The sequence below is a fragment of the Canis lupus genome, chromosome 6, assembly GCF_003254725.2.
Source record: "Canis lupus dingo isolate Sandy chromosome 6, ASM325472v2, whole genome shotgun sequence".
NCBI classification, from domain to species: domain Eukaryota; kingdom Metazoa; phylum Chordata; class Mammalia; order Carnivora; family Canidae; genus Canis; species Canis lupus.
Window position 1 is genome coordinate 48,899,001 of NC_064248.1, and position 26,983 is coordinate 48,925,983.

Genomic DNA, 26,983 nt, shown 5'->3' on the forward strand with positions numbered 1-26,983 from the left:
AGAAAGTTAAAGAACTCTACTGTCTTTCTTTTGGTTTGGCAGAATTGGAAAAGTAGATTTTAGTTCCCAGAAATACACTTGCTAAATGTAGAATGTGTTACCTTGCCATGCTCTCTTTCTCAATTATTTAAAAGGGAAGTGGGCACCACTTTCGAAAGACACTCTGTCATCTCTGAGAAAGGCTTTCCCATGAGTTACTGGGAAAACAGCCATCAAGTTATTGAACTGAAGTTCTGGTTTGGGTGCTATGACAGACCTGAACAGTACATGCTTTGCAAAGTTTTTTTTTTTTTTTTTTAAGATTTTTTTTTATTTATTTGAGACAGAGAGCAAGCGAGCATGGGCAGGGTTGGGAGGCGATGGGAGACGAAGAAGTTACCTCCTCACATAGCAGGGAACCCGACATGGATCTCGATCCCAGGACTCTGAGATCATGACCGTAGCCGAAGGCAGACACTTAACTGACTGAGACAGCCAGGTCCTTTACTCTTGTTTTCCAAAGCAGCACAGAGAGAGCTCAGAATTGACTGCTGAGTATTTTTCATTCACTTTGTGGTTTCTTAACTAGCAGAAGACTCTTGATTTTCAGTATTAATGAAGGTAAGTAGTTATATAGACTAATACTTCTAAACACACAAAACCAGTTGATATGCAGTCTATCATAAGCATGCCATAAAATAGGATTTTTTTATTCCAAACCCCATAGTTCCATGAAAATTTTCCTTGTTAGGTGGAATGTGTATTGAGACTGTCAAGTTAAGACAGGAATAATAATCTGTTTTTATTCAACAAATATTGTTTACCTACTTACTGTTTCTCTACTAAGTGCCTTTGGATACACTGATAAAGCTGTCCAAGAAGGTCCCTGCTCTCAGAGAGCTTATGCCCTAGTAGGAAGGAGAGGCAATAATAACAACAAATAAATATCAGATAGTGAGATGTATAAGAAGTTACAGTAGACTGGTATATGTTAGAGAGTTGACTTTACTGTTGGAGTTGGGCAGTCAAAGGAGGACTCTCTAAGGTGGTGTTATTTAAGATTAGATATGAATCAAGAAGGAAGTAGCATATTCCAGTCACAGGGAATAATTTATGCAAAGACCCTAAAATGGAAATGACTGTGGCTCTTCAAAGGAACCAAAGAAGGGTTTATTGGAGAGTAATAGGGAGGGGAGAAGCAATCTGAGGTCAGGTAAATAGATAGGGTTGGATCACTAGGCTTTCTAATCCAATTCCAGTTTTTGGATTTTATTCTTAGTGAATTGATTGTATAGAAGAGTATAATGTTTAATTTACTTCCAGACTCTGAAGTCTCTCCTTTTGTCTTATGAAAAATTAGTAGTTCTGGTATCGATATTAAGTATATGTATGTTAAGTGAAAGAAGGATGACACAGAAGATCATATATTGTAAGATTTTGTTTATATAAAATGTCCAAAGAGGGGTGCCTGGATGGCTCAGCGGTTGAGTGTCTGCCTTTGGCTCAGGGCGTGATCCCGCGGTCCTGGGATTAAGTCATTCATCAGGCTCCCTGCATGGAGCCTGCTTTTGCCTCTGCCTACGTCTCTGTGTTTCTCTCTGTGTCTCTCATGAATACATAAATAAAATCTTTAAAAAAAAATTGTCCAAAGAAAGCAATCTATGAAGACAGAAAGTAATTAGTGGTTAGGATTGAGAATAGCTATTACTTATAAATGGGCAGATGGGATCTGATTGGAGTGATAAAAATTTTCTAAAACTACATATGATAGTAGTTGCAACTTGTTTACTATAAATCATTGAATGTACACTTAAAATGGGTGAATGTTATGGTATGTAAGTTATATCTCAAAGTGGTTTAAAAAATGAATTACAAGAGGTTTGCTAGATGAACGATAAGGTAAATACATTCCCAAAAGGGAGAAATGTTCAGTTAAAGATGAGAGTCATAGAAGCACTTTGAGGAATCTGCAAGATATTACAGAAACACACACACACACCACATATACATACATATGTATCACAAAACCTTGGTTACCTAGAGATTAGTTAAAACAGCAAATATATATGTTGGATAAGAACTGACTATATATTGGGTAGAACTGGCAAAGGAAAAGTAATTATGAAAAAAAGGTTTACAGTTTAACTGCAAATAAAAGGTCTTGATTTTACTTTTGCTCAGGGAGTAACTAAGGAGTGCTCTAACTTCTCTGGATCCGGATAGTCAGGTTTCCTAACTGTAAGGGGATGAAGTGGGGATAGGGAGGAATGCTGGACAAGATCAGTGGTTTTCAAAGTGTACCAAGATCTATGAAGATGCTTTAGCAGTTCTGCAGAAAATGAAGTACTTGAGACCAAACAGCAAAGAATAAATCCCTGAGGAGCCCAATCTTTATCTTTAACCCTATTGATATTCTGTAAGAATTTATTTGGAGGGGGCACCTGGGTGGCTTAGTGGTTGAACATCTGCCTTTGGCTCACATCATGATCCTGGAGTCCTGTGATCGAGTCCTGCATCAGGCCCCCCGCAGGGAGTCTGCTTCTCCCTCTGCCTATGTCTCTGCCTCTTTCTCTGTGTCTCATGAATAAATAAAAAAAAATTTTTTAAAAAGGATTTATTTGGAAAAAAAGATTTGGCATTAAAAAGTACGGAGAATACTAAACTAGGTAAACTCTAATGTCTTCTAGATTTGGAAGCCAAAAAGCTGGCCTATTTTCTAACTTTAGATAGAGGTTACCTTGACCAAAATTGATTAGATACTCAAATTTTCATTAAGTAAATCTTTGGATTTTTCACAATTTAAATAATGGTTATAAATACATATACTTAAAAATCATGTTCTTTGAAATTTCTAAGTAACAGATATCTCTAACACTTGTGTAATTTGTATTTTGAAGATATCTCTAGTCAAAGAAAAATCCATCTATTGTGAAGAGCCAGGCAAGTTAGTTATATTGCAGCATTCCCAATAACAAAAAATCGGGTGGTTTTTTTGTTTGTTTGTTTTTTGTTTTTTTTTGTTTTGTTTTGTTTTGTTTTGTTTTTTGTCAATACACAAAAGGCAAAAAGAAGTCTTTTTCTTGAATTTTTCAAGTTAAGCATTTAGTACCTTAATCATGCAGAATCAAAATTGCTTTCATTTACCATTGTTTCTGCTTAGGAAGAATTGTTTTTGCTTTTTGTGGGATTTTTTTGCTTTATTTTGTTTTAAGGATTTTATTTGTTTGAGAGAGAGAGAGAGTGTGTGTGTGTACCAGCAGTGGGGAGGGGCAGAGGGAGAGGAAGAAGCAGACTCCCTGCTGAATGTGGAGCCCGATGTGGGACTTAATTCTAGGACCCTGGGATCATGACCTGAGCAAAAGGCAGAAGCTTAACTGACAACTACCCAGGCACCATAGAAGAATTGTTTTTAAAAAATAACTCTATTTTCCTTGATGATAAGTGACATATACATATAAAATTGGTAAAATACAGTAAGTATAAAGAACATGCACACATCTGTAGTTTCACTACCCAGATATAACCATAATTAGCTGCCAGTTTGGTATATTTTCCTTTAGTCTTCAACTCTTATCTGTATATATTGACCCGAAGGTGACAAGCTGAATAAAGAAGAAATTACAAATTCTAGCATATTTTTTTTGTGTGGTATTTATCACTTCTTGTTACATTTGTGTAATAGAACAGATTCTTTTTTAAAAAAAAATTGGTGACTAAAATGGTTCTGAGACATTTTAAAGGACAGATAAATGAGACAGTTCAGTGAAACCAGATAGCAATGATTTCTGCATACAACTGCATTATCAGTTGCGGCTGACTTCAGGGAAAAGGTTGTATAATTTTTTCATCATTATGAAATGCTTCCACTTTCTCTGTTGCGTGAGTGACCCTAATTATTGCCATATGTTCTGTTTATATAATACATTTCTACTTTGGAAAAAAATGTATATTACTTTTAAAAAGTAACAACTCATTTCCTTCCTTTTTTTTCATAATACAACACTCATTGTAATAAACAGCATTGTTTTGACCTTATAGTAGTTCTTACTGGTAGTTTTCAAAAAGCATTGAATTGATTTCAGTGTTGTCCAGGAACTAATGTAGAAATGATAAAGTCTAACCTAGTACAGAGAACCCTAAACTAGGTAATAAGGAGATCTGTGCCCTCTATGTAAACTTAGAAGAACTCATCTAGGTAAACTCCCTATTGTTTTAGTCACTTTGGAATTATTTTGACCACCTGCTGAATCATGGGCACATTAAAAATGCTTTTTCTTTCCTTTCCATTTCCACTATAACTTTTTGTTTTGTTTTGTTTTGTTTTACAATTTTATTTATTTGAAAGAGAGAGCAGAGGGAGGGGCAGAGGGAGAGGGACAGCAGACTCCCTGCTGAGCTCCCCAGGGAGCCTGAGGCAAGGCTCAATCCCTGAGAGCTTGACCTGAGCCCAAGTCAGACACTTAATTTAACCACCCAGGAGACCCTCAACTGTAACTTTGTAGTCAATATTTTAATACCTTATCATCATTCTCTCCCACATAATAGTTTTCTTTATAAGTTGCAGATGCGATTGTACCATTTTTCTACTTCAACAATCCTGGTAAATCCTCATCCTGTGTAGAATATTCAGTTATTTGTATATGTTTATGTGTTGGGCATATTATAAACTTCTTGGTTTACTCATCTTCACATCTTCCATTGTACTTTGTCACAGTGCCATGCATATAATCAGTATACAACAAATATTTGCTGAGTTGAATTATTTACTTATCTTTCCCTCCCCACCCCAAGCTGATATATCTTTGGAATTATGAACTTTAATTTAAAACTCTTCCATTTAATTAGTATCTGAATTCATTCATACATGATCATATAAATTTTGTGGCTCTTTTGTCTTCAACTTTATCTATGTACCTAGTATGTGACCATGTGCATAATCTTTCTTAGTGTCAGCAAAATCAGTGTTTCATCAGTGTTAAGAAAAATGTTTGTGGGAATTAAAAAAAAAAATTCCAAGGCCAATATTCTGTATAGAAAATTGGTAACTCTTTAATATGTGGTTTTTGTGGTATGTTTGTTGACGACTCTGCTGGGTCAGCTTTCTTTTTTTACTTCACAGATTTAACTGATCTGACTTAGGATTTATATTTATATGTACCTTTGTGGAGCTTCACAAAGTTATTAGCAAGTTAAATTTTCTGATTTTCTATATGTAAAGAAATTTTTTTAAAAGATTTATTTTAGAAAGAGCACGAGCAGGAAGAGGGGTACAGGGAGAGGGTTAGAATCCTCAGGCTGACTCCCCACCAAGGGCAAAGCTGAGATCATGAGATCATGGCCTGAGCCAAAATCAAGAGTCTGACACTTAACCAACTGAGACACCCAGGTGCCCCAAGAAGATGTTTTTTAACTTAAAAATCACCAGCTGTTTTTCATCTGAATATAAAATGACAAAGCATTAAAACCTAATTAAAATGGATTTTATGAAACAGCTTCTGAAAAGAAGGAAATATTGGTGGCAGTGAGATGAATTAGAAGATAGTTAAGGTTCAGGCAAGTGGCATTGAGGACTCAAACTAAGGTAGTGGTGAAAGAAATGAGGTCAGTTCTAGATAAATTATAGAGCTGGCATTGACAGGAATTGTCACATGGTAAGCTGTCAGGAATTGGATACTTGTTAAAGGCCAGTCAGGCAAGATAATTGCTTAATGCCATGCTAAGGATTGCCCAAGGGTTCCCACCTCCCTTAGGTTGTTCATACCGTCTTGTAATTTCCCCATGATCAACTTCCCCCATCCTGTCTCCTCTTTAAGATCAAGTTTATTTTTTTTTTTTTTTTTTTTTTTTTAAATTTTTTTAATTTATTTATGATAGTCACAGAGAGAGAGAGAGGCAGAGACACAGGCAGAGGGAGAAGCAGGCTCCATGCACCGGGAGCCCGACGTGGGATTCGATCCCGGGTCTCCAGGATCATGCCCTGGGCCAAAGGCAGGCGCCAAACCGCTGCGCCACCCAGGGATCCCTAAGATCAAGTTTATATTCTGACTTCAGATGTCATCTTCTGGTGCTTTCCAAGTGGGGATAATGCTCAACTCTTTCAATACAGCCTGTATCTCTTTTTTTTTATAATTATTATTTGCTACCTAATATTTGTCTTTCTTGTGCATCTTCTTGCTTTAAATATTGCCTAATATATAATTAAGTGGTTCATTTTTGAGTTTTTATCTTCAATAGATGAAAACATAATCCAATATCAAGTTAGATAAATACTGCTTTCTTTATAACTTCAGGTCAAAACTAAAAAAGACCTGTATTTATATACTGTTCTTAAAAAAACAGCTCTTTTTGTGGTCTCTAAATTTAGATTTGCATTAATAACATTTTGGGGGAAAATGATCACAGCACAAAGGCTAACATTTATAAGACAGTGCTTAGACTTTTGCAGCCTCATTCTTGTGACAGTATGATTTTACTCCAATTTATTTTATGGTTTACTGGTAAGTCCTTGGATTGTGAAACACAAAGGACTGATCTTTCTGTTCTTTGAGGGACTGACATCTTAAATGGTGCAACTGTTTGCATAATGTACCAGAATTCGTTGAAGAAGTTTGCGGCACTGCCATGGGAATGGTTACAGTCTATAAATCAGGGTCCTAGAAAGCAGTGCTTATGTGAGGTTTTCTTTAATCCCCCAAATTAGACAAGTCCAAGAAGCTTTTCCACAGCATGCTGCAGCTAGTGTTTATATGTGACTAGCATCACAATTCTCTCTTAAATAATCTATCCCTTTCTTTCTGAATGAACATTATACCTTCATGAGTATATATATTTCCATAACTCTTAAAATATTGAAGACCTAAAGTGTATGTTTCTTTAACCTCGACAATTTTCTTTTTTACAGAGTAATACCAATATTTCAAAATCTGATCAAAGATGCCAAAAATCCTTTATAGAATGTAAACTGTTAAATTTATCTGAATTAAAGCATACAACAACAATAAACATCATCAACCTGTGTTATTTCAAATATTTGGCAATATTTTTGAGCTTACTCCAACAGGAAAAGCGGTTGGATTATAGCAAGACACAGCATTTTAGAACATTTTCAGATCATCATTATAAACATCGTTTTTATATCATCATGTTCCTAATATTTATTGTTTCTACTATCTGCAATGCACTAAGCACTCTACACACTTTATGTCATTTAATCCTTAAAAAAAAAAAAAGCACATTATTAGGTTTATAGTTATACACATCTTGCAGGGGAGTTTCTTTTTAAAGTCAGGAAAATTACTTGTCCATGATCACCCAGCTAGGAAGAACTAGAGCCATGGCTCCAGAGCTTTTGCCTGCTCTCTGAGGTATGAGCAAGACTACATTCTCCATGAAGGCCACAGCTCAGGTTTGATTCTCACTTTTATACCTATGCAGAACGTAACATCTGGCATATAGTGGATGATCTGTAATAAACATTTTTTAGATAATTTTGCCTCTCATAGAATAATAACAATAGCAGAACCTTCCAGCAGGGCTAGGCGTATTCCTTATAGCTTGGGTGAAAGTATTCCAGGAATCTTACATTGGAACGCATTGGAACTCATCAGGTAGATGAATTTTTCACAGAGAAACATTATATGTGGCAAGAAGATTGATGACTGAATTCTTGGAGTTAATGGGTCTTTCTACACCGATCTGAGAATTTGACTGCCACTGGATGGCAGGGCTTCCATAGACTTTTTAGACAGTTTCCAAGTGGACTTTGGGAATAAAGCTCATTGGTAGGTAAATTGGAAGTCGTGGCCATGTAAAGGACTTGAAAGGGCATCAGACACCGCTGCTGTGTGGACCAAAGAGAACATTTACTACTGTGGTGACAGATTTGATCCCCAACCCATCTCGGGTCTGGTTCTCACTTTTTGTTTTGTTTATTATCTTTAAAATAGTAAGTAGTGAATTGTTCCATTAGTAATTGATGTTTTTATTTTTTCTAGTTGTATAAGTTTGGAGAGACGATTTCTATTGTTTTTTGGACAGACACTTGGAGACCAGAAAGCTTCTTTGACAAAGTGAAGAAGAATAGACAAAACGGCATGCATACATTATGCTTACTAGGTAAGGATTTTGGAGTTTCCTTAAAGCACAATATGGAGTGGTCATATTGTTCTCATTTTGTTCTGTGGATGACTAGCTAGACGTAAGAAAGGACCCAGTCTAACCACTCTGCATGCTACACGCTTTCCCATACTCTGGGATGTATGCATTTTCCGTTCCAAACACCACATGGCTATTCCTGCCTGCATGCTACTCCCCTCCTACTCCCCGCCCTCTCATGGATCCTCTCCAGCATTCTATATCTTACCCATTATCCATCAAGACCCTGTCAATTAACTGCAGTTCAGCACACCTGTATCAAACGTTGATTCTTACCAAGTGCCCTTCTCTGTATGTTCTAGAGATGTTCTCTGAATACTACAGTATTGATGCTATCAGAATCACAGATTTGAAACAGACTCTGGAGATCATCTTATTTTACAGATGAACTGGAGGCCTGGAGATATTAAATCATTTTCCCACTGTGTTACCTACCTTAACTTGCTATATTTTATGCCCATTTTAGAGTTAGGTTTTTTTATGGAACACTAAGGAAATATTAGAAATACGTCCTGCCCTCAGGGTTTTGAAATCTAGTTGCTAAGTACAAAAGTTTAAAGAACAATTAAGTTCTATTGTATGGAGAGGCAGGAAAGACAAGCCAGAACTTTGGCTCTTGAATTCTCTTTCTAAGAGCTGCTCCTTTTCTTGGCTTTCCTGGGAAAAGACAAACAAGGCTAAACAATCTATCTTCCTTGCTCCATTAACAAAAGCAGGAACAAGGTGTGAAGTATAAGATATCATGATTCCAGATCCTCAAACCATAGATCTCATCATTTAATCATCTGGAATTCTCATCATTTAAATTAGTATATATTTATTGGATGCCAGCTGTGGTCCAGACCCTGTAGGGATTCGTGAGAATATACCATGTTAGAAAACTACAGAGAATTTAAAATGTACTCTGAAAGATAAGATATACATGATGTAAAAAAAAAAGATATACATGATGTAATTAGAGATTAACAAAATATAATAACTATATAGATATTTCAAAGAACAAAGAGCTTTTGAGGGGAAGTGAACACAGACTTCATGAAGGAGTTGGGACTTATGCTACTGAAGGAGTAGTTTAAGATGGGCTGGTGGATGGGTGGTAGTAGAGCCACGTGAGTGAATTTATTCAGTAGACATTTATGGAGCATCTGCTGGGTACTTTGCATTTCTAGGTGCTTACTAAGGTGAATAGAAGATGCTTACCTTCTAACAAGTAGAAGTAGAAAGGAATAATTGTGGCCTGTGTGAAAAAAAGGAAAGAATATTAAGACAGGTCTGGTGTGAGATCAAATATTCAATAATGCAGTCTTTTAATGCAGTTTGATCAAAAAGCATTTGCCTGTAAAAATCCTTCCCAACACTCCTCATTTTTAAAACCAGGTTCTATAAAACATACCATTTAAAAAGTTAAAATAGTAAACTAAAAGCTTTATTGTCACAACATTTCAGAACCTTAAGGTGAACAAACTAATAAGTGTGTTGAATTTTAAAAAAATTTTTTAAATCTTAACAGATGCCATGTAAAGGAAGTCTAAGTTGACATTTACTGTTAATGGTACTGCAGGCTATTTTCAATAACCAATACACATTTTTTCTTCTATGTGCTAAGCAAGTGGAAATTTTAAATAATTAATGATATTTTGAACCTGAAAAATACATTCACTGCTGCTTATAAGAACATTTACAAATACTTATAAAGGATTAACCTCTGCTGTATTTTCCTAGGAAACTGTTTAATCTCCTTTATAAGAACAACTTTAATAATCACTTACGAAAGCTATAGAAGTCTATCAAAAAGACCCTTTAGTTATGCTGTATTTATTTTTGCAAAACCAAACTTTGGCTGAACCATTTGTTTTTAGCATGTAGAACAGGAAGCAGCTGTTGCTCTTGCTGTTGTGTACTGAGTTCCTGTGAGGATGTAGAGTGCTTGTAATTTTTTACCTTTTACCAAATTGTTCAGCTGAGCATCAGTGATTAACAAGTGTAAGGAATGAATATTTGTGACACTTGCATTTCAAGCTTCAGGGAAGCAGAGATTATATGCCTTCTGGACCTGGTGGTAGCCCAATCCCTGGTAGTCAGTGCTTGGGAAAACGCTGTTGAGAGTATGAATATTTCTTATTAAAGTGCTTATTTATAAGTTATTAGTCATGTCTTACCCATTCACAAGAAAGCAAAGGTTTCTTTTCAAAATATGAGAATTTTCTTCTGTTAACGTTCCATGCATTAAAGCTTATATTCTTGTGCCTGAAAAATAAAGAACAGGAACACAGTAAGAGTTGGGTCTATGCAGTTACCAGCTAGTACAAATGAACACAAAGATTTTGATTAGCTGTTAGGTAGTGTATATGCCAATATTTATCTTACTCTTTCCTGTGTCTTCTTTTCCAAGAGGAAATTAGATCCTTTCAGATGATCTCAGGGCCAACCTCATGTTTGTGTTCTAACTAATGACCTTTACACACCACAAGCTTCCATTCTTCTCTGTATTTCAGTAAAACACTGGCTTGATACAAGTGTGAAGGAAGACTGTCATACGCTCTCAAATGAGCATTTGAGAGACTTGAGAAGAATGTTTCCCAAAAATTTAAGCGACTCAACTGAAATTTACACACAGGGTTTTGGATAAAGTAGTTAATTAAAAGAGAACTATTTTTTGCTTCTTACAGACATCAAAATAAAGGAGCAATCTTTGGAGAATCTAATCAAGTAAGTTCTTATCTGAGAATGTTTATGTCTATTTTTTTATGTCTGTTTTTTTTTAAAGATTTTATTTATTGATTTGAGAGAGGGCAAGAACGTGCACACAAGCAGGGGGAAGGGGCAGAGGGAGAAGCAGACTCCCTGCTGAGGAGGAAGCCCACTGTGGCTTGATCCAGGGACTCTGGGATCATGACCTGAGCTGAAGGCAGACACTTAACCAACTGAGCCACTCATGCACCCCTGTTTAAATCTATTTTTAATTTCTTGCACAATAAATTCTACGTGACATGAATTCTAAAGATTGTTGAAGATCAGCTTTCATTAACAGTTAAAAATTAAACACTTAATCTTATGAAAGAGGGATCCCTGGGTGGCGCAGCGGTTTGGCGCCTGCCTTTGGCCCGGGGCGCGATCCTGGAGACCCGGGATCGAATCCCGCATCGGGCTCCTGGTGCATGGAGCCTGCTTCTCCCTCTGCCTATGTCTCTGCCTCTTTCTCTCTCTCTCTCTCTGTGACTATCATAAATAAATAAAAATTAAAAAAAAATCTTATGAAAGAATGATAAGCAATGTGATAGGGCAGAAATATCAATAGGTCTTACAGATTCAATACTGAAACCGGTGGGTGGTTGGCACCTAATAGGCACCTGTAAATATTTGCAGAATGAATTAATGAATTGGAAGTCAGAAGACATGGATGTGAGTCCTGAGTCTGCCTCTGGTTATGTGCCCTTAGGCAAGTTACTTTGGTTTCTGAGTCTTATTTGACTAATGAGCACATGAAACATGGCTAATGTAACCGAGGAACTGAATTTATAATTTAATTTTAATTAATAAAAACAAGGTTTAATCCGATTAATAGTGAAATGAAATAGGCCAGGCAAAAGTTGGTCAAAACAGGCTTTTAATGGGATGCGCTCTCTCGAGGTTCCGCAGGCCACAGGGGAGGGAGAGAGCCGGGAAGTCACAGGCTGGGGAGGGCAAGTGGGCTTTAATGGGAGGGGAAAGGGGTTGTGTGTCTCTATGGGGTGATAGGTATTAGGGCATGTTACTGGTGGAATCTGCTTGGGGCGATAACTCCTCATGCCCTTATATGGGGTCTGGGTAAAGTACAGTTCAGGTTTCCTGCATAGGTCCTGTCTTCCCCTGATGAGGTGTCCTCGGTCGGTCTGCTGGTGGTGGGAAAGCTCTGAGGTGGGAGCCACAAGGTGGGGCATCTGCTGCCATTTTGTTGGTGCCTACCTATCCCCCTTGATCCCGCCAGCCCAACAAATAATACTCAACTTAGTTATTGGAAAAATATATTTAGAATAACTTCAATGTGTAAATCTACTTTTATAGCCATGAATTTTATGAAATTTAAATACAGATTAAATATTTCTAATGAAAATTTAACATTTGAATTTTGTGCTATAAGTATGAAATACCAGATGTCAAAAACTTGGTATAAAAACAGTCTCTTTTGGGACGCCTGGGTGGCTCAGCAGTTGCGCATCTGCCTTTGGCCCAGGGCGTGATCTTGGAGTCCTGGGATCGAGTCCCACGTCGAGCTTCCTGATGGAGCCTGCTTCTCCCTCTATGTCTCTGCCTCCCTCTCTCTGTGTCTCTCGTGAATAAATAAATAAAATCTTAAAAAAAAAAAAAACAGTCTCTTTAATAATTTTTATAGCTGTTGGGACACCTGAGTGGCTCAGTGGTTGAGCACCTGGCTTTGGCTCGGGGTGTGATCCCGTAGTCCCAGGATCGAGTCCCACATCGGGTTCCTTGCATGGAGCCTGCTTCTCCCTCTGCCTCTCTCTCTCTCTCTCATGAATAAATAAAATCTAAATAATAATAATAATACTTTTTATAGGTGTAAATGTTGAAATCTAGTATTTTGGATATATTGGGTAAAATAATATTAAAATTTTTCCCTTTTTTAATATGGCTGTGAGAAAATTTAAAATTATGTTGTGGTTTGCATTATATTTCTCTTGGACATTGCTGACTTAGAGAATTATTTTGAAAGTCAATAAAAGGGCAGCTCGGGTGGCTCAGCGGTTTAGCGCCGCCTTCAGCCCAGGGTGTGATCCTGGAGACCCAGGATCGGGTCCCATGTCGGGCTTCCTGCATGGAGCCTGCTTCTCCCTCTGCCTGTGTCTCTGCCTCTCTCTCAGTCTCTATGTCTCTCATGAATAAATAAATAAAATTTAAAAAAAAAGTCAATAAAATCTGTATGAACTGTTTTGTAAGCTACATAGTAGTATTTTTATCAGATTGTTGGGCAGACATGGTAGGCTTTAAGCCGTCAGAAGTAAACACATCTGATCCTCCAAGATTTTCAGATATTTACTGCTTTGGTTTCCTTTTCTTATAGGAAGAAGTGAAAAGAGGAATATATAGTTTAAACATGGTAATAAAAATGAACACTATAGAACCTGATTAAGCCAGGATCTAGAACAAATTGCCACTTAATTTGAACTATTTTTGCCTAGGGTATCACTTTAAGTAAAAGTAACTTTGATTTGAAGATTTATCATTAAGTTGTTGGATTTTTACTTATGCCAACATTTCAATGGGATCAGAGGACAGTTGAAGTAGAACAATGAAAAAAAGTTTAAACTTAAAAAATTATGGTATTCATGCTTTAGTATACCTAAAGTGGGTAACATATGAGTGCTTCAAACAGAATGTAGACTTATTACACTTGGGGAGATAATTACATTAAAAATGTATTATGTAATCTCATGGCTAAGAACAGTGGCATCTCGTTTTATATTTACAGAGGAAGGAAGATCTATGAACCTCCTCGGTATATGAGTATAAACCAAGCAGCCCAGCAACTTCTGGAGATTGTTCAGAATCAGCGAATGCGAGGAGAAGAACCAGGTACTCAAGGCCCTAAAAGGGCTTCTTATGTTTCCTACTGCTACATTGAGATGTGTACATGATATAACTTCACATATACCCCCACACACACATCACCACAACCAAAGTGAGAGTGTGTTTGCATTGTATTTTTTCTTGTCATTTTTTAAATCACTTTTAAATTTCACAGGCTGAAAGTTGTACCAAAGGAAAAATAATGAGAGTTCTTTCTAGGAAAATTAATACTATTCCAGAAAGTGAGGATTTTCACAAATTAACTGTAAATCAGGTTTTAGGCAGCCCGGGTGGCTCAGTGGTTTAGCACCGCCTTCGGCCCAGGGTGTGACTCTGGAGACCTGGGATCAAGTCCCGCATCAGGCTCCCTGCACGGAGCCTGCTTCTCCCTCTGCCTGTGTCTGCCTCTCTCTCTCTGTGTGTCTCTCATGAATACATAAATAAAAACTTACACTAATAAACTCATTACATTCTGTTACAAGGTCCTGTTTTTGAACACCTATATCTTAATGGAAAAAGATACATTAAGAGATTCTTGAATGTTGTTTATTTCTTTCTCATTAGTAGGCCTTGTTTAAAGTCATGAAACAAATAATTTGCAAGGGTGTTGCATATCCTAAATTTTGAACCTTAAGCCTAAACTTGTATGGATGCTTATCCTTGTGAATATCATTTGCCTCATTTTGATCATGTTCAGTTGGGACACACTTTCCCAACTAAACAAAACCATGAAAAGATCAGTACTTAAAAGCATAAATAATATCATAATGCTTGTTATTTGTTCAGGGCTCTGTAGTAGTGGTGGTGGTGGTTGTTTTAATTTTTTTTATTTATTTGAAAGAGAGCAAGAGCATGAGTAGGGGGAGAGGCAAAAGGAGAGGGAGAAGCAGACTCCCCTGCTGAGGAGGGAACCTGATGTGGGGCTCAATCCCAAGGCCTGGAGATCATGACCTGAGCCACCCAGATGCCCCACAGCTTTGTAGTTTACTAAATACTTTAATGTCTCTTATCTTATCCCTTAAAACTATCACTTAAGAAAGATAGTATTCTATTTTAAAAAGTGAAAAAAACTAAAGTTTGACATAGCTAATTAGGTGGCCAAGCGAAAAATCAAATCTGTGTATTTATCTCATAACCTGCTTATTTTTCTAGTATATCTTGGTCAATGTGAACATACTCAAGCAATTTATTAAAAATATAGGCAGGTAGTAAACATTGTTCACTCTTAAAGACAAATGCTATGCAGTCGTAAAGAGTATGGATATATCAAGTCCTGAAAATATAAACTAGTTAGGTAGTTAGTGCATGTAACTTGGAAAAGCCTTAGATAAACCGATATCTGTAATGAGTGACTAAAGAGATTGAAGATATTTGGGGCTTCTTTATTTTTTTTTTAATTTTTATTTATTTATGATAGTCACACAGAGATAGAGAGAGAGGTAGAGACATAGGCAGAGGGAGAAGCAGGCTCCATGCACCGGGAGCCCGACGTGGGATTCGATCCCGGGTCTCCAGGATCGCGCCCTGGGCCAAAGGCAGGCGCTAAACTGCTGCGCCACCCAGGGATCCCTTGGGGCTTCTTTAAATGTACTTTTGGTACTAATGTTAGTTTTAATGTTGGACAAGATAATGCATTTGCTGAATTGAATGGCAATTTTTTTTTTCTTCTCTTAATAGCAGTCACCGAGAAGACACTCTGTGTTGGCTTAGCCAGGGTTGGAGCTGAAGACCAGAAAATTGCAGCAGGCACTTTGCAGCAAATGAGTACTGTGGACTTGGGAGGACCGTTACACTCCTTAATTATCACAGGAGACAACATGCATCCACTGGAGATGGAGATGCTAAGTCTGTTTTCCATACCAGATAATAGTTCAGAATCCTGTTGATGAACTTCATGAACATTTTCTATTGTTAGATGTTCATTTGTTTCAGTCATATATGCACATACACACATTTGCATAATGTATAGTTCTTTTGGTTTACCTAATAATTATAAAGCAAGTGACCAAGAAGAAAGATGTTGATTTAACAGTACTTGGTTTCCTGTGGTAATGAGTTTTTTTTCCCTATGTCATTATCAGTTGTTGCAACTATTTTGGTGATTTTTCAGGATGCACACACATGGAGCAGACCAAGTCTAAAACTTGCAGGGGCATTCATAAACAGAGTTGTTTAAAAGCAGTTTTTACTTATGAAATAAGTTTATACAATGTGGAACTTTCTTCTTTCTTAAAAAGTCAGCTCTCCTGGCCACAAGATGGGTTGTCTTGACAGCAGATGGTATTAGTGCATATACGCAGAGTTGGGAAGAATAAGTCCTACTTACTTAAAGCTCAGCTGAACACATGCCACAAAATGACATCCTTTTGAATTGCCTTGTCTTGTTTAAGTGACATCCTAATTATGTGGTTCATATTCTGCTGTATTTTGGAGGTTATATAATTGTTGAATTATGAATGTTCAGCCAGCCATGTACAGTTGCTGTTTGGTTTTAAATAGCATCTTTCACATCCAAGTTGACAAATGGAAAACTTACCGACTACAAAATACAGTTTTAAAAAATTTAAGTTTGGAGGCAGTGGGTTAGTCAAGATTTTTCATATAACATAACTCAGTTGATATGTCACTGTATGTATGCAACTAGTCACATTCATTTTCCCAGTTGTAAATAGCACTCCGTTTATTATTTTTCATGACAGTAGAGTCTTATATATTTTGTTAGTTCATAACAGAAATGGCTTTGCTATATGCAAGTTTATTGGTCTAACTCTAAATATCTTCGTGGCTTTATCAACCATAGCTTAAATTTCATTAAATTCATTGAAAATTGAACATACACTTTCCTACTTCCTGGAAGCATTAATTAACAAGACATTATTTTGGGACACCTGGGTGGCTCAGCAGTTGAGTGTCTGCCTTAGGCTCAGGGTGTGATCCTGGAGTCCTGGGATCGAGTCCCGCATCAGGCTCCCTGCAGGAAGCCTGCTTCTCCCTCTGCCTATGTCTCTGTGTGTCTCATGAATAAATAAATAAAATCTTTTTAAAAAGTTATTTTGATTTCTTTCTTTCTTCTTTTTTTTAAAGTAGTCTCCATGCCCAGGATGGAGGCCAGCACTGGGCTTGAACTAACAATCCTGAGATCAAGAGCTGAGCTGAAATCAAGGATCTGATGCTCAGCCAACTGAGCCACCCAGGTGCCCCTGACTTACTGCATTTGAGATAAAATATATTTTACTATATATGAAATATTCCATTTTTAGTCTTTTACACGAAAGAGGAGAGAGCAAAAGACATTTAAATGCCAGTTCTGTGTTGCTTTCTTTTGAGCCATTAAAGCGAGCATTGAAGAATTATAAAAAGAAAGACTTCTAGTTTTGATAATGGTTGAATAGCTTGTAATGTACAGCCCTCCCAATTGTAAACTCTGGACAAAATATAACTGTCTAAAGACACTGGGAAATGACCAAAAGCAGGCTGAGGACTGTACTTCCCCTCAGTACATTCCCCAATCTGGTAAAGGATGGCTAGAATGCAAGAGAAGGTTACAATCTTACTGGCTTGAGGTGTCAAAGAAATTGGAGGCTGCTAGTGGGGCTGTAAATTGAGGAAATTCTAGAAATGAAGGTGGCACTGAAGGAGAAGCCAGCTTTCCAATCTGCATATAAATCTCTTAACTCTTTGGCTAACTCCTAAATTGCACTTGTACAGGGAAGTCTCCATGAACCTCGTGGAAAGCCAGAGATAGAAGTCTGGAAAAATCCAAGCAGAGCTTGTTGGTCTGTATTGCAAGAGAAAACAATTTCAAGCTTGAATTCTGACAAGTTAGAAGGCGTGGTAAGCACCTTAGGCTTTCTGTCAAATACCTAGAATGGCTGTGTGTTAGAAAAGACTGCCCAGGACTAAGGATTTGCCATTGAAATTAAGACCAAACCTTTTTTTTTTTTTTAAGATTTTATTTATTTGACAGTGAGACTGAGCGCATGAGAGTGAACTAGAGCACAAAAGTGGAACAAGAGCAGGGAGAGGGAGAAACAGACTCCCTGCTAAGCAGGAAGCCTGACCTGGGCTCCATGCGGGGCTGGATCCAGGGCGCTGCGATCAAGACCTGAGCTGAAGGCAGATGTCGAACTGACTGAGCCACCCAGGTGCCCCAAGACAAAACCTTTAATGTAAAGTCAATCCTCCACAAATCAAGATAGGTAGTCAATAATTTAACTGCCAGCTGGAACAAATCTTAACACTTCCATGGTATGATAACAAAATGAGTCTCTTTAGCATATCAATGGTGACAAGAATATGATACAATAATGCATTAAAAAAAACAGGAAAATGTGATTTATGGCCAAAAGAAAAAACACAGAAAGATCCTAATATAATCCAGAACTTGGAATTAGCAGATGGGAATTTTAAAGCAGCTAGTAGAACTATGCTCCAAGATGAAAAGGAAAAACGGTTGTAATGAATGTATATAGAGGGGTGCTCTCAGAGAAATGGAAATAGAAACCCAAATGGTTGGATTTAACAGCAGCATACAGATGGCAGATGGATAGAAATTATCCTATCTGAGGACTAAAGAATAAAAAAAGGTTGGGGGACAGCCCAGGTGGCTCAGCAGTTTAGTGCCTGCCTTCAGCCCAGGGCCTGATCCTAGGGACCCGGGATCGAATCCCACGTCAGGCTCCTTTCATGGAGCCTGCTTCTCCCTCTGCTTGTGTCTCTGCCTCTTTCTCTCTCTGTGTGTCTCTTGTGAATAAATAAAATCTTTAAAAAAAAAAGATTAGGGCGAATAAAAAAGAAAAAAAAAAAGCACAGAGTGTCAAAGCAATGCGGGGCAATATTCAGCAGTCAAATGCATACGTAATTGGATTTCCAGAAGGAGCAGAGAAAATAGAGGACAGAAAAAAAGATGAGTAAGTAAAGGTAAAATTTTCCCAAGTTTGGTGACACTTATCAATGCATAGATCCAGTAAGCTCAGTGAACTCTAAGCAGAATACAGAGAGAACACCTAATACATCGTAGTTAAAACTGATGAGAACCAAAGAGAAAATCTTAAAAGCTACCATGAGTGGAAGTAGGGAACTTACTATACACAGGGGAATAATAAATGTTGGCTGCTTTACCTCAGAAACAATGGAGGTTATGAGACTACACAAAGAGAACTGTAAAGTACTGAAATTAAAAAGCAAAACCAAACCAAGCCCAATCAATCCAGAGTTCTATATCCAGTAAAACCATCCTTCAAAAATGAAAGCAAAGCAATCTTCATGAAAACAGAATTTGTCACTAGCAGACCTACAAGGAAAGCTGAGGGAGGTTTTTTAGGCTGAAGGTAAATGACATCAGTTAGAAGGAAGGAAATCATATGTGAGTATAAAAGACTATCAATCTTTTCTTCACTTAATGTTTTTAAAAGATGACTGACAAGGGTGCCTGGGTGGTACAGTTGGTTAAGTATTTGCCTTTGGCTCGTCACGATCCCAGGGTCCTGGACTAAGCTTACAGTCAGGAAGCCTGCTTCTCCTCCCTCTGCCTGCCACTCCCCCTGCTTGTGCACGCTCTCTCTCTCTCTTTCTCTCTCTCTATCTCTCTGATAGATAGTAGGTATAACTAACTAACAATTTAGCATGGTACACTGGTGTATAGTTAGATATATTTCAACAATAATACAAGTTTCAGGGGTTAAAGGGAATTAAACAGTGGCAGTTCTTACATTTTCAAAAGTTGTGGAATACTAACTATAGACTGGTAAGGTTATTATGTATGTTATGTATTGAAATCCCTTGGCAACTGCTATAAAAAAAATAAGGCAGAAGTAAAAAAAAAATTAGAGGAATTAAAATTAAATACTGAAAAAAAGTTGAATTCTCAAAGACATGATTTATCAAAAATCAGGAAAGGAGGAATTATAGGTTAAAAATATATAAGACAAATACCAAAATGGCAGACCTAAATTCAGCCAAACTAGTAATTACTTAAATATAAATCCAACACTCCAGTCAAAAGAACTAGACTTCTTTAAAGGTCCAACCATATGTTGTCTATAAGAGTTAAACTTTATTTATCTTTTAAAGATTTTATGTGCTTATTCATGACAGACACAGAGAGAGAGAGGCAGAGGGAGAAGTAGCTTGCCTGCAGGGCGCCCGATGTGGGACTCCAACCCGGGACTCCAGGATCACGCCCTGGGCCAAAGGCAGATGCTCAGCTGCTGAGCCACCCAGGGATCCCAAGAGTTAAACTTTAAAGACACAAGATGAAAGTAAAAGAATGGGAGAAAAGTAGAACATACCGACAGTAAGCATAAGAAAACAAGTGGCTATATTCATATAAGACAAAATAGACCTTAAAAGAAGTAGCATACTGGAGAGAAACTTTTCATACAATCAGTTGAAGATTTTAATGAACCTCTTAGCTACTGATAAATGTCAACAAAAATATTGATTTGAACAAAAACCATTTGGACCAAACTGATGCTAGATGCCTCCACCCAATAGTAGTAGAATAGACATTTTCAACAAAGTAGACCATATGCTTGGCTATTAGCCACAACGGAGTTAAGTTAAAAATCACGAACAGAGGTGTCCCAAATATTTGGAAATAAAATAATGCAGTTATTTTTAACTGAATAAAAACAAAAACATAAAATGTGAAAATGTGTGGAATGCAGATAAAACAGTGCTTAGAAATTTATAGCTTTAGAAGCCTATGTTAGAAAAGAAGGAAGTTTAAAAATCAATGATCTGTTTCCATCTTAGCTAGAAAAAAAGAAAAGCATATAAAACTATAAGCAGAAGGAGGGAAATACCATCATAGCAGAAATCAGTGAAATAGAAAATGGGCAAACAATAAAATTAACAAAGCCAATGAAATGTCAAAAATTTTAAAGGCTAACAACAGTAAAAGTTGCAAGGATATGGAGTAACAAATTTGCCTGCTCTTGGTAGGAATATAAATTGACACAACTACTTTGGAAAGTAGTTTTCAGTTTTTTATAAATTAAATACCATGAACTAGCAAGATCGGTTCTAGGTATTCACCCAAAAGAAATGAAAACATTGGCAAAATAAATTGTACAAGAATGTTTATAACTTTATATGTTTATTCATTCATAGCTCCAAACTAGAACCAAGCTCTCTATCAATAAGAGAGCGGATTTTAAAAGTTTGCTATATTTTACAATGGAGTATTAGCAATCAAACAGAACAAACCATTGACTCCTGCAACATGAATTTTAAAAAGATGTTAAATGAAAGAAGCCAGACAGGAAAGAGACTGTGTAATTCCATTTATATGAAATTTAGCAATAGAGGGAACTAATCAAAAGAAAACCGGGTTTGCCTGTGGAGTGAATGAAGATTGGAAGGGGACAAAAGGGAACCTGAAAGTAGTAGAAATGTTTTGTATCTTGATTGGGTATTGGTTGTATGGCTATAAACATTTACGAAAATTTGTTCAAATATATGGATTCAGGAACTGCATTTTTTCTGTATAAAGATTGCCAGATAAAATAAGGCACCCAGTAAAATTGAATTATAGATAAATAATGAAAAAATGTACACATATATACATTTCTCATTCCATACTTGGGACACGTTTATACTAAGGAAATTGTAATTTGTTTGAACTGAAATTTAACAGGCTCCTTATTTTATTTTATTTTTTTTTTTTCAGGCTCCTTATTTTAATTTGCTAATTCTGTTGAGACTATTCCATATATAATTTAACCTCAATTTAAATGAAATTGTTGGGGCGCCTGAGTGGCTCAGTTGGTTGAACATCTAACTCTTGATTTTGGCCCAGGTCATGGTCTCAGAGTCCTGAGACCAAGCCCCACACTGCACTGAGCATGGCTCCTGCTCAAGATTCTCTCTCTCTCCCCTTCAACCCCTCCACCTACTCGTGCACTCCGTAACTAAATGAATGAATGAGTGAATGAATGGATGAAATTGTAAAATGAAAAATGTGCATTATTTATCAGAAAAAGGAACGATATTATCTTTGTTTTACTATCATGAAATCGCAGGGTTTGGTAGTTAAATTAGAAATACCTGAATACTACATTCATTTACTTAGCAGTTTCTAGCGCTTTAGTAGTAAATTCTCTGAAACCACTCCTATAATCTAAACACAAAACAGTTTCAACACCAAAAAACTCCTTCCCACTATCCCTTTATATTCATGCCTTTACCCATCCACTTTTTAGCAATTATATGGAGAGTTAACAAATTCACATTAAGGGTTTTTGTTTTTCAAGATTTTACTTATCTATTAGAGAGAGAGAGAGAGAGAGAGAGAGCATGAGCCGGGGGAGGAGCAGGCTCTGCACGGAGCAGGGAGGCAGATGCAGGACTCGATCCTGGACCCTGGGATCATGACCTGAGCTGAAGGTAGAAGCTTAATGAACTGAGCCTCCCGGGTGCCCTTCACATTCAGGTTTTTATGTGACATAGAGTCTATTTTTCTAGAGAAGACAGGAGTGGGATTCCTGGGTCATATCGTGAATGCATTTTTATAAGAAACCACTGAAATGATTTGCAGTGTCTCTATCATTTTGCATTCCCACCAGTACCGTGAAAGAATTCCTGTTGCTCTGTAGTTTTGTCAGCATTTCATATTGGCAGTATTTTTTATTTTAGTTATTTTGTAAGTGTGTTGTGGTATATGTCATCATAGTTTTAATTTGCTTTTGCCTAGTGACTAATGATGTTAAAATCTTTTCATATGCTTGTTATTTTTATATCCTATTTAATGAAGCATCCATTCATATCTTTTAATTTGGATTGTTTGTTTTCTTATGCTTAAGTTTTGAGCATTCTTTACATATTCTGGATACAAATTCTTTGTCAGATACGTGATTTGCAAGTCCATAGCTTATCCTTTTATTCCCTTAAGCATGTCTTTGGTAAAGCAAAACTTTCATTTTGATGAAATCCAGATTATCAGTTTTTTTCTGTGTGGATCATGTTTTTGTTCCTATGTCTAAGAACCCATCATCAAACTGAAAGACAGATTTTATTCAATGTTTTATTGTAAAATTTTTAGTTTTGCATTTAGATATAGTTTTAGAGTTTATTTTTCTATAATGTGTGGATTTTAATGTCAAGGTTTTTTTTTGGCATAAAGATGTCCAAGTGCTCCAACACCATTAGTTTTTATTTATTTATATTTATTGATTTTTCATCATTAGTTTTTTAAAAAAACTATCTCCATTGAATTGTTTTTTGCACCATTGTCAAAAATCAGTTGGCCATATTTGTGTGGATCTTTTTGCTTTTTGTTGATTTATTTTTCTTTCCCTTCTGTGATACCACACTATCTTGATTACTTTGGATTTATGGTAAATCTTAAAAATAGGTAGTGTGATTCCTCTAATTATGTTCATCTTTCTCAAAATTGTTTTATATATTTGAGTTCTCATGCTTTTCCATATAACTGGTTGATATCTGTAATAAAGCTCATGAGATTTTCATTGAAATTATTTGATTATGATGCATTTAGGTGTAGATATTTTGGGGTTTGTCCTTCTTGGAGTTGGCTAATAGCCTCTTAAATTTGTAGGTTTATTCACCAAGATTGGGAAGTTTTTGCCATCATTTCAAATGTTTTTCTAGCACTCTCTGATTTAGCACTGTATTCAGAGTATTTCAAAAATTTTTGCAGCACTGATTCAGCACTGTATTCAGAGTCCTTTCCAGGACTCTGATAACATAAATGTTACATATTTCTTGTCTCCCACAGGTCTCTGAGATTTTTTTTCCTGGTCTATTTTCTCTGCCATTCGGAGTGGATAGCTTTTATTGGTCTATCTTCCAGTTCATTGACTCTTTCCCCTGTTCCATTTGCTGTTGAACCCATTCTGTGTGGTTTGGTTTATTTTTGTTTTGTTCTGTTTTGTTTTTTTAGTAATTGATATAAAATTTCCATTTGGTTCTTTTTTCGGTCTTCTATTTTGTTTTAATATTTGTTGCAAGATTCTTTTTTTTTTGCAAGATTATTTCTGATGGCTTGTTCGAGTATTTTTATAATGGCTGCTTTAAAGTCTTTGACAGATAATTCTAATATTGATGTCATCTCAGTCTTATCTGTTGATTGTTTTTCTTCCATGAGTTGAAATTTGTGTGGAGTAATTTTTTATCGTAGTGTGGACATTGTATTATGTTATGAGATTCTGAGTCTTAGATTCTATGGAGAATGGCAATCTATTTGTTCTAATAGGTAGTCAACTTGGTTAGGTTCAGAATATAATTACCAAGCTGCCTTCTGTGGGCTATGGTTCCAATGTCAGTTCAGCTTTCAAAGACTGTAGTTTTGTTTGGATCTATTTCAGGTTTGCACTACTCAGTATGGGACCTAAACTCTCTGGGACCTAGTTGATTGGATAGTTTAGGTTGTTTTTTTTTTGTTTGTTTGTTTTTAAGATTATATTTATTCATGAGAGACAGAGAGAAAGAGGCAGAGACATAGGCGGAGAGAGAAGCAGGCTCCATGCAGGGAGCCTGATGTGGGACTCAATCTCAGGACCCCAGGATCACATCCTGGGCTGAAGGCAGGTGCTCAACCACTGAGCCACCCCGGCGTCCCAGATAGTTTAGTTCTAAAGGTGTTTTGGTATGCTGAATAGGATCACATCCAAGCATTAGTGACTTGACGGTATTCTTTGGAGTTCATAAACAACTTTATGAGTAACTTCTCATAAAGTTACTCAAGTTTTAGAGTAACTTCTTGTTACTCTACTGTGTGGCTCTGTCTCATATCTTCATGACTGAGCCTACATCCTGACCCATGTGGAGAGACAGAAAAAAGCAACAGGGTCTTGTTCTACTCTTTTGAAACCATAGCTCCACTAAACAGAAAAACCCCCTCCTCTTGTATTGTAGCTCTTGTGGGTTTCCATAGTTCTTGGCCACTACTGCAGAATTGCTTGGGAGAAGTCTTTGGAAGCCAATAGGAAGTCTTTGCTCCAACTACTAGAACTACAAATGTAGTAACTTTGTCTTGTTTTGAAGTTCTGTAGAAATCTATGATCTGTGTACAAATTATTGCTCAAGGGGAAGTAGTTATGATGCACATACAGGACAGATAACCCCTGTAAAGTTAAACAGCAGTTTGATATAACATTAATGCCTATGGTGGGAAAACAGTGATGGCTCATTAGACAGATATTATTTTACTTATCATTTTGGAAGTGGTATGATATTTCCAAAGTCCAAGCCAAATGGTAGGATTTTAATTGCTGTAAAACTGTACTATAACTGAATGTGAATCTGAATTTCGTGTTTATTTATACAGTGTCACCCTTTTAAAATACTATTTCTGCCTACATTCATGAAATATTCTTTTGAATGCTTTTGTTTTTGCATTGTTTTTAATCCTTTGGTTTTAGCAGTGGCTCTTACAAGAATTTTTTACATTAACCATTTTCCCAGGAGGAATTAAACTTATTAAATTCATCCATTTTTCCAGTAAATTTTGATTGCCTAAAGTGTGCCAGACTCAATGCATTTGAGTATGATCTTACTGTTACCATTGTTACTTCTCTTGGTTTTTAGGAATTTAGCAGATAAAGTTGAAATGTACACTTAAATGTTAACAGCATGTGCTAAGCCTGAACTTTATGGTAGACATTTTTTTTTAACCTAGAAATAGGGCTGAATGAACCAATAGATTGTTTGAATTAACTAGAATCCCATTGCAATACTGTTGTCTTAAATTTCCGTCCTTTTTACAGAATGAAAAATACTAAATTGCTCATTCTGTCTATATCTATTGGACCAGTTGGCCTCTCCCTGTCTGCTGTTTCTCTGGCCTAGAGTAATGATAAGTTTATTGTCATACTGTGGGTAATAAGACTGGGTAAGGAGGAAAGGAAAAGCATTATGAGTTTCTAAAGTTGTTCAGAGGAATTTGTATTTGATGAGCATTAGGGAACTGCTCCAGATTCCTGAGCTGGAGGATTGAAAGTGAAAACTGAGAAGCTCACTTAGTACAACACAGGGTGGCTTCTTGGGGAAGGAAACAAGTCTAGATAAAGATTAGGTGAAGTATTATAATAAGTAACTTGCTTAAATCAGAATGTAAACAGAGTAGGCTGCTCTGAGGCAGTGGTTAGGGTCACTGTAGAGTTTCCTTAGGCCAGAGGCTAATTCTAGAGAACACAGGAAAGGCAGGGAGTCCCTGGCAGGTGCTCTAGATCTAATAGGTCAAAGTCCAGTGTGCAGAAGGGCCAGCAGAAGGTAATCAGGAAGTCAGGCTAGAGGAAATGTTTTCAGAGTGCCTGGGCAAAGGTCTGATTCAGCAGAAATTCCTCCTATTTCCTGCCTTAAGGCCAGAATGTGTTTGTGCTGATGGCTGGGAGAGGGGTGCCATGGAGGTGGCTAAGCCAGGCCTGGGAAGCTATGTAGTTCCACATAGTGACCGCATGTCGTCAATGACACCCTGGAATAAGACAGTGGGGATGGAAAAGGGCAATTTAAAAGATTTCAAAGGAATGAAGGGAAGGACTTTGACACAGGGAATTTAGTAAAAGAAAGGGACAAAAGCAATATTTAGATTTCCAAGAATTATGTAAGGGATTCTGACAGAAATTGGTAGTTGAGAAGAGATTTGGGTGGAAAAAATTTATTTTCTTTGTTGATTTTGAGATGTTAGTAGTTCTGCCACAGATGTGACGAGAAGTAAGCCTCTGAGGGCCTTTGATTAACTTCTAAAAAATAAAGACCGAAGCCATGTTAGCAGGAGCTATGGAAATGGTGGAAAGAACACATTAGAAGCACAGTCAGACCACAGAAAGTATTCATCAGCAGACGCACCAAGTATAAAGTCCATATTGTGAGGCAGAGATTGATAGGCTGTTTTGCTAAAAGAATATGTCTGAGAAGGTGGGAGGAATGAGATCTAGGGTGGAGAAGCTATTTTTTTTTTTTTTTAATGCTTCAGATCAGAGGGAAAAATTTGGAAAGATAACAAAGGCTCATTTCTGGTTTTGGCCTTTGTTTCCTATAAATTGAGGTCATGCATAGAGGATGAGGTAAAAGAACAATTTGGGGTTAATGCAAATATCTAGAAATAAATACCATGAGATGTGTTTATAAGGTAAAATAATGGGTAGGAAACTGGGTGTTATACTATTTGTTGGCAAATTGAATTTAAATAAAATATTTTTAAAAAAATGGATAAGAGCCACAAGGGGACCTTCACATGTTAAGACCTTTCCAATCTCCTAGCACCTGCTCCCTCTGGTAGTTTTCCTGTTTCCTGGTCCTGAACACCATTCTTTCCCTTTCA

General features: G+C 36.9%; 1 protein-coding gene across 2 annotated transcripts in view; it reads left to right on the top strand.

Annotated features, from left to right (window-relative positions):
• The window catches only part of DPH5 (diphthamide biosynthesis 5), a 36,658-nt gene extending 19,909 nt beyond the window's left edge, over positions 1 to 16,749 (top strand). For both annotated transcript variants that reach the window (XM_049111623.1, XM_049111622.1), the window contains 4 exons: positions 7,974 to 8,094; positions 10,803 to 10,842; positions 13,601 to 13,704; positions 15,376 to 16,749. In XM_049111623.1, the coding sequence (XP_048967580.1) occupies positions 7,974 to 8,094; positions 10,803 to 10,842; positions 13,601 to 13,704; positions 15,376 to 15,584 (474 nt within the window). In that variant the 3' untranslated portion in view covers positions 15,585 to 16,749. The remainder of the gene's footprint in view (positions 1 to 7,973; positions 8,095 to 10,802; positions 10,843 to 13,600; positions 13,705 to 15,375) is intronic.
• Positions 16,750 to 26,983: the final 10,234 nt, after the last annotated feature.